The 8,634-nt window shown below is 42.5% G+C and overlaps 1 protein-coding gene across 1 annotated transcript in view; it reads right to left on the bottom strand.

Annotated features, from left to right (window-relative positions):
- Positions 1 to 8,081, bottom strand: part of ENTPD7 (ectonucleoside triphosphate diphosphohydrolase 7) — a 52,533-nt gene extending 44,452 nt beyond the window's left edge. The window contains exons 1-3 of the mRNA XM_011977380.1: positions 7,867 to 8,081; positions 7,490 to 7,592; positions 5,822 to 6,004 (exon numbers count right to left, since the gene is read on the bottom strand). Coding sequence (XP_011832770.1) covers positions 5,822 to 6,004; positions 7,490 to 7,497 — 191 coding nt within the window. The 5' untranslated portion in view covers positions 7,498 to 7,592; positions 7,867 to 8,081. The remainder of the gene's footprint in view (positions 1 to 5,821; positions 6,005 to 7,489; positions 7,593 to 7,866) is intronic.
- Between the last annotated feature and the right edge of the window lie 553 nt (positions 8,082 to 8,634).

Here is an 8,634-nt window from a genome sequence, read left to right as displayed (position 1 = left end):
AAAAAAAAAAAAAAAAAAACCACACATCTAACACAAGTATTATTCTCAAAAACAGCCCTGCTGTGCATGTGTAGGGTCAGGGAATATGTGGTAAATCTCTGCACCTGCAGCTCAAATGAGCTGTAAAACTAAAATGGCTCAAAAAAAGTTTATTTAAAAAAAAATACAGTTTTGGATTCTATCCTTACTGACACCCCATCTCTCTAAATTTACTTTTTTTGTATCAAATAAATTCTAGTTCTGATGCAAACCTCCTACTTTCTCCTTCCAGAAGCAATATGGATATGTGTTCACAATAAGGAAAAAAAATACAAGTTTACTTGTTTCAATTATTTCAACCCACCAAGTATTTATTGGCGCTGACCACCTGGGATACAGTGATAGACAAGAATTATCAGATCACTCTGCCTCCCACATACATTTAAATGCTTTTACCTCTCTCCATCCTCTTGCTGCCACCCAAGTTCAGACGCCACCCAAGTTCAGACCACAATCATCTCTCTATTGAGGTACAGTCCTGGACTTACAATGGTTCGACTTATGATTTTTCAACTTTATGATGGTGCAAAAGTGATGCACATTCAGTAGAAAGTATACCATGAGTATCCACACAACCATTCTGTTTTTCACTTTTAGTACAGTATTCAATAAATTACATGAGACATTCAACACTTTATTATAAAATAGACCTTCTGTTAGGTGGTTTTGCACAACAGCAGAGTAATGTAAATGTTCTGAGCACCTTTAAAGTAGGCTAGGCTAAACTATGACATTTGTTAGGACAGGTGTATTAAATGCATTTTCAACTTATGATATTTCAATTTACATAACCCATCATAAGTCAAGGAGCATCTCTAGTCCAATTACTCTCCCTGCTTTCTTTTTTATTCCTCTCCAATTCATTTTCCACAATCCCACCAAAGTGAGCTTTCTTTAAGAAGCAGTTCCAGCTGGGTACGATGGCTTATGCCTGTAACCCTAGCACTTTGGGAGGCCGAGGCAGGTGGACCACTTGAGGCCAGCGATTCGAGACCAGCCTGGCCAACATGGTGAAACCCCATCTCTACTAAAAATACAAAAACTAGCTAGGCATAGTGCTACATGACTGTAATCCCAGCTACTTGGGAGGCTGAGGCAGGAGAATTGCTTGAACCTGAGAGGCGGAGGTTGTAGTGAGCCGAGATAGCGCCACTGCACTCCAGCCTGGGTGACAAAGTGAGACTCTGTTTCAAAAAAAAAAAAAATTAAAAAGCAGTTCCAATCTTTTCACTCTTCAAAACCTTTCAAAGCCTTCCTTCTGCCCTGAGGGTAATGTCTAAACCCTCTAAAATAACTTAACAGACTCAGTTTGATCTAGCTGTCCAGCCATACAGCTCACCATTCACTCCCTAATTGTCTTTAGCCATATTAACTAACCTACATGGAATTCCATAATTAGACCATGTTGTCTTCAAGTGAGAAATTATGTGCAGGTCTGTCAAGAAAATTCCATAAGCATTAAACAAACTCAAATTATGGATTTAGGTCTCCAAATTTAGTACATTTCTTAAGGGCAGGTTGATTACTATAATCATCCAAACAGTGTTTCCTCTTCTCAAAGGAGGAAGTCGAGGCTGGCATGGTAGCTCATGCCTGCAATCCCAACACTCTGGGAGGCCAAAGCAGGAGGATCACTTGAGCCCAGGTGTTCAAGACCAGCCTGGGCAACATAGTGAGACCTCCATCTCTATTTCAGTAACATTTAAAAAGAAAAAAAAAAAAGAAAAGAAAGCCAAAAATACAAATGAATAGGGCTGCTAGAAGAAGGCAAGGCTGAAAACATAGGCCTCCTGAGAAAATGTGCCAAAGTCTCTGTATCTGGTGTCTGATGCCTATTATCGTCTGCACATAGTGGCTGCTGAAATTTTTGTTGAATGAATGAATTAATTAATGACCAAAGTGAACGGGAAATGAGAAAATCTGGGGACAGAATCCAGAAATAAAAAGGAGAGTAGGCATGTGTCCCAATTCTGACCAAAAAAGATTCCAGGAAATGGTCATTAGAGGTTTCTGGCAAAACTCTTCTCCATTCTTAGAAGAGAGTCATGGAAAGCCTTTCTGTCTCCTATGCGACATGAGTGAGTATATATGTTGCCCTGGTTGTTACTGTCTGCTGTTTTTTTTCTTCTTCTTCTTCTTCTTCTTATTTTTTTTTTTTTTGAGACAGGGTCTCACTTTGTCACCCAGGCTGGTGTACAATGGTGTGATCCTAGCTCACTGCATTCTGTACCTCCCCAGGCTCCAGTGATCCTCCCTCCTCAGCCTCCTGGGAAGCAAGGACTACAGGTGCATGCTACCATGCCTGGCTAAGTTTCGTATTTTTTTTGTAGAGACAGGGTTTTGTCATGTTGCACAGGCTGGTCTCGAACTCTTGAGCTTATGCAATCCACCTGCCTCCACCTCCCAAAGTGCTGAGATTACAGGCATGAGCCGCCATGCCTGGCAGTCTGCTGTGTTTCAACCATTAAGTAAACTGACACTGTGGACAATAGACAGGAGAGACAGCCTCTCATCCTGTTAGCCAGTGTTGAACTTGTAGTCCTTCTACCCCTGGACTTCCAGGTATGTGAGCATTCTTATTGTTTAAGTCAACGTGGGCTGTTATTTGCAGCCCAAAGCCTCTTAACTAATACATATCTGAGAAGCAATAAAAAGAAAATTTAGGCCGGGCATGGTGGCTCATACCTGTAATCCCAGCACTTTGGGAGGCTGAGGTGGGCAGATCACAAGGTCAGGAGATCGAGACTATCCTGGCTAACACGGTAAAACCCCATCTCTATTAAAAATACAAAAAATTAGCCAGGCATGGTGGCATGTGCCTGTAGTCCCAGCTACTCAGGAGGCTGAGGCAGGAGAATCACTTGAACCCGGAAGACAGGATGCAGTAAGCCGAGATAGCACCAATGCACTCCAGCCTGGGCAACAGAGTGAGACTGTCTCCAAAAAAAAAAAGAAAAAGAAAACATAAATATTTTTTAAATGAGGCCAGGCACAGTGGCTCACATGTGTAATCCCAGCATTTTGAGATGCCAAGGCAGGAGGATTGCTTGAACCCAGGAGTTGAAGGTTATAGTGAGCTATGATCGCACCACTGTACTCCAGCCTGGGTGACAGAGTAAGACTGTCTCTAAAGAAAAAAAATATTTTAATAAGAAAATCATGTTGAAGATGATGAACATAACATGCCATTATTTAACTCTGTAGCTTCATCAAAAACTAATCTCAAAAAAATAGCAAAATAAATCACTGCTATAAAGAAATATAGACCTTCTGGGCAACTGGTATAGCTAAAAGTATATCCAATAATTCAGATGTACTATCCGTGAAAAAAGATGTCAGACTTTCACTGGATGAAACAGTAGATTAAACACTACAGAAAAAAAATACTAACAAATTTGAAAGCAGCAAAAAAAATCCGAATGAAACACAGAGAGAAAAAAGACTGGAAAAAAAGATAATGAACATCAGCATGCTGTGGGAAAACATCACATGGCTCAATATACATGTAACTGGAGTCCCCAGAGGAAAAGCAGGGGAAAACAAAAAAAAATCTGAAGAAGTAATGGACAAAATGTTTCCAAATTTGATTAAAACTACAAATCCATAGATCTAAGAATCAACAAATCACAAGCACAAGAATCATGTAAGCAGGGCACGGTGGCCCATGCCTCTAATCCCAGCACTTTGGAGGCCGAGGTGGGAGGATAGGTTGAGCTCAGCAGTTTGAGACCAGCCTGAGCAACACTGCAAGACCTCACCTCTACTAAAAATAAAAAAAAATTAGCCAGGTCTGATGGCATATGCCTGTAGTCCCATCTACTCGGGAGGCTGAGGCAGGAAGATAGCTTGAGCCCAGGAGATTGAGGCTGCAGTGGGCTATGATTTCACTATTGCACTCCAACCTGGGAGATGAGCGAGACAGTCTCAAAAACAAAAAATAAATAAATAAAATCATGTAGAAAACAACATCAAAGCACATCACAATCAAATTGCTTAAAACCAGTGATAAACAGAAAATTCTAAAAGTATTCAGAGAAAAAAGACACATTCTATACAGAGACAACAAAGATTAAAAGGACAGCAGACATCTCAGACAGCATGCAAGCCAAAAGACAGTGAAGCATCATCTTTAAAGTAATGAAAGGAAAAAAATGATCAATCTAGAGTTCTATACCCAATGAACATTTCTTTCAAAAGGAAAACAAAATAAGGACTTTTTCAGTCATAGAAAAGTTGAAAGAATTTATCACCCACATACTTGCTGTACTAGAAATGCTAGAGAATGTTCTTGAGGTAAAAACAAATATGAAAATATGGGTCCAGATGGAAACATGGATCTACACAAAGGAATGAAGCAGCCCAGAAATGGTAAATATAGACAAAAGTGACTCCATCTTGGATGCTAATCTGCCATGTTAACTTCTGACTAGCCCCAGTCCTGTAAATGCCTCTTGATTCCTGCTTTATTTACTAGTGTAAGAACATGTCAACCTTGGCGTTGGCACACAAATGACAGGATATGGCACATGCAGCATTCTTGCCTGCTCTGGAGGGCTGTCTTTAATTGTCTTGCACAGGGTGCATATCCCATTTCCCTGTACTATATAAGCCCTGGGTCTCGGGAGTAACAGTATGGAGATCTACCTGTCTTGCAGCTACCCAGGACCATGCTTCTGTCTGCAAGTTCCCTCAATAAATCAATCAATACCAACGAACAATTTGCCTGCCTCCTCCTTTTGTTTCTCGGTCCCTTCAGCATTCAAGGGTCACTTTGCTTATATGACCATTTCAGGCAACAATATGGTTAAATATATAAGCCTTTTTTTTTTTCTTATATTGAAAATCTCTTCAAAAGATAATTGACTATCTAACACAAAAATAATGACAATATGTTGTGAAGCTTATAACATGTAGAAATAAAATATATGACAATAGCACAAAGACCAAGAGGAAGGGAGGAATGAAAGTATACTGTTGTTAGGTTCTTGTTCTAGATGTGAAGAGGAGTAATATTACTTGAAGGAAGATTGTGATAATTAAAGATGACATTATAAACTTTAACCACTAAAAAAAAGAAAAAGTTATATATAATAAGCCAACGTGAGAGATAAAATGGAACCATAAAAACTGTACTCAACTGAAAAGAAGAGGGAAAAAGAGGAAAAAGAACAAGAACAAATGTGACAAATGAAAAACAAATAGCAAGATTAAAACTAAACATACTAAATAATCAGATTAAATGTAAATAGCCTGAACACCCCAATTAACTGCAGAGATAGTCAGATTGGATTAAGAAACAAGACTCAACCAAACACCGACTACAAGAAGCCCACTTATATAAAGATACCAATAGGCTAAAACTAAAACTATAGAAGAAATATCTATCATGCTAATGTTAATCAAAAGAAAGCTGGAGTAGCTATAGTAATACCAGACTAGTAGATTTCAGAGCAAAGTATATAATCAAGGATAAAGAGAATCATTTAATAATGATAAAGGGGTTCATTCGTAAAGGTATATTACAGTCCTAAATATTTATACACACAGTAAGTTTCAGCCCACCAAAACAAGAAAATAGAAAGATGCCTTTCATGCAGTATCAGTATTCCTGTACCAAACTGAACATTGCCAAAATGGGGCTCAAGATATTCTTTATGTAATAAATGGCATGCAATTTTACTAATAAAAGTACAGTATCACCCAAAAGGGTCAAAGTTAGTAATGTGTTAAACGGCTCATGAAAATATTTATGACTTCAGTGCCAAATCTAAAGCTGACTCACCTTTCGTATTGCCTATCTCGTGGTAATGAAGCACTCCAATGTCGAAAGTCTATGATTAACATAAGTAAAAGGAGACAGGATATGAAGAAGAGTCCCAGGAATGCTACCCGCTGACGGAGAAATGGACTCACTGTGGGCACAGTGAAGTACCAGGAGGCTGGGCAGAGGTAGGAAAAACTGATCCTGAAATTAGACAAACATTAGTAAGTCTGAAACATTTCTACAATTGAGTGCTTAAAAATCGTTTTTAAATTGGATAAAAGCCCTTCTAATAAAGGCAAAAATCCATGCCAACAGAAGTCTAAATGTTCTTTTCGTCTCTAATTTTAGAAGTTCACGGTGCTTCCACTATATAAATCAGAAAAGCCTTATCTGCCCTTTTTCCAAACTGCACTTTTGAGTGCAATTCAAAGACTTAATCTCATGTTAGTGAAAAGATCACCAGTCTTCCTGGGCAACCTCATAACATTGGAGAATCACAGCAACTACAATATTCCCAACCAAGAATGCTGTCAAGAAACAGGATGGTCAGAAAATTTATTTAACTGATTTTTAAAATGTTTTATCAGATTATATATGCACATAGCAAAAGACAAATCAAACAGTTTAAAAGGATATATTGTATAGTGAAAAGTGATTCTTGCCCTGACGCCATAATCTCTCTCTCAGAGGCAACCATTGCTACCCAGTTGCTGTGTAATTTTTTTTTTTTTTTTTTGAGATGGAGTCTTGCACTGTTGCCCAGGCTGGAGTGTAGTGGTGCAATCTCGGCTCACTGCAACCTCCACCTCCTGGGTTTAAGCAATTCTCCTCCCTCAGCCTCTCCAGTAGCTGGGATTACAGGTGCCCACCACCACACCCTGCTAATTTTCGTATTTTTAGTTATTTTTAGTAGAGGAGGGGTTTCTACTTGGCCAGGCTGGTCCCAAATTCCTGACCTCAGGTGATCCGCCTGCCTCGGCCTCCCAAAGTGCTGGGATTGCAGGCGTGAGCTACCGCACCTGGCCGTTGCTGTGTATTTTTCCAGGGATATTCTACGGATACACAAGCATAAATATACACCAATATATTTACAGTAATATATCTGTGTGTGTATGTGTGTGTGTGTATCCATTCCCTCGGTTTTACACAAATGGTAGTCCACCATACCTGCTGTTCTACATCTTTCCCCCACTTTATTTGATAACTGTCCCTTATTGGTGCATGTAGATCCACATTAATATTTTTTAAAAGCTTCAGGGTATTATAATGTATGGATAAGTGTATTCATCTGTGAAGTTCACTTTCTACATTGACTCAAAAGGACCTCGGTCTGTCTGCTTTTAAAGTTCATTGCAAACCAAAACAAAAAACTTCTTTGTTTAACCTCCTCAAGTGGCACCTAGCCTTGCTCAGATGCAAATCTGAACCAATGTTACAACCTTGTACTTTACAGAGCTGAGCAAGCCGACTCACTCCACCACCCCGGGCCACGGGCTAGAAACTGTTATTTATCAGCCCTCGCAATAATACAACTTTGATCATCTCTGCATCCAACTGACCAGGATACAAAGTCCAAGTGCAGCTCCAGGGCAAACCTCACTCACTTGGGACAGCCTCCCAGGGCCCCCCAACCTGCCTGCCATCCTCTGCCGTGCTCCCAGCCGGAGAGAAAGTGTACAGCCTTACCTAGCCATGGGTTCCTTTCGGTGGTCTCAACGCCTGTCACCTTCTTTTTCTTTTGCCCTGAGAAGGTGGCCTCCTTGTCCCAGGCATGTCCTACGTCTGCAGCCTAGAAAGATTTGATTTCAGGCTTCTGTCCGACTGAGCCCACGAGACAAGACCTCCACGGGAATTCCACGGCTCCCACCTCCTCCCCAGGCTCCCACTCCGTCTGCTCTGGTTCCTCAGGCCCAGGGGACCCCACCCAGGCATCCTGGGAGCGGGGCGTTCTCGTGGGCCAGCTCTGTCCTCTAGGAACCGGTCGTCCCCAGGTGGCGGGGTGTGGGTCCCGCTTCCTCTCCCCGTCCCTCCGGGTCCCACAGCCCTCTCGCGCCCACACTCACGGGATCAAGCGGCCCGCCGGTTCCTTCGGCACCGCTCGGTTCAGTCCCGAGCGGATCCCCGCGGCCCCTTGCCCAGCCGGAAGGAGGGCCCGGGCCGGCGGCGGCGCCACGTCCCCAAGGAAACCGCAGGGAGCCAATGACTGACAGAAGACCCACAGAGAGGGGCCGGCTCTTCAGGAGCCGAACCGGGGGCGAACCAGCTCAGTCAGCAGCACGTCCGTCCGCCAGGGTGGCCAATCCCCTAGACCGGTTGGCCTCTAATGCCCGCCCCGGGACTTTGAGTCGCGCCCAATCGGAAAGGCGTCGTACCGAGGCTCCGCCTGCAGGGCCCGCGGTGAGCTCACAGGTGAGTGGCGCTGGGCGGCCCTGCACTCGCTGCCCTCCCAGGGCCGCGAACTCTCGGCCGGTTGCTTTCTCCACGGCCGCTCCCGGGACAGAGTACCTCCGGTGGGTGGGTTTCGGGGTGTTCGCGACGGAAGCGCATCCCTTGCCCATAACCTATTGTTGGTTTTGTGCCCACTAACCCTCCCTACCAGGATGGCAGTTCTCCCACCTTAAACCTTCCCTATCACCTCCCAAACTGATGCCCCGTGAGAAAAACATAAATTGAAGACAATGACGTTTACACCAAAGTACTTATGTCCATTCATTTGTTTACACCAAAACCTTATGTCTATTCATTAATTCACTGAATGTCTACTAATGCCAATCATCATGAGTTTCTGTGTCGCCGCCCTCCTTGACCTTACAGTAACACAAAGGAAACGA

This window comes from Mandrillus leucophaeus, unplaced genomic scaffold, assembly GCF_000951045.1.
Source record: "Mandrillus leucophaeus isolate KB7577 unplaced genomic scaffold, Mleu.le_1.0 Scaffold18, whole genome shotgun sequence".
Classification (NCBI taxonomy): Eukaryota; Metazoa; Chordata; class Mammalia; order Primates; family Cercopithecidae; genus Mandrillus; species Mandrillus leucophaeus.
The sequence above is the reverse complement of the archived record's forward strand: the minus strand, read 5'-3'. Positions and strand labels throughout refer to the sequence as shown.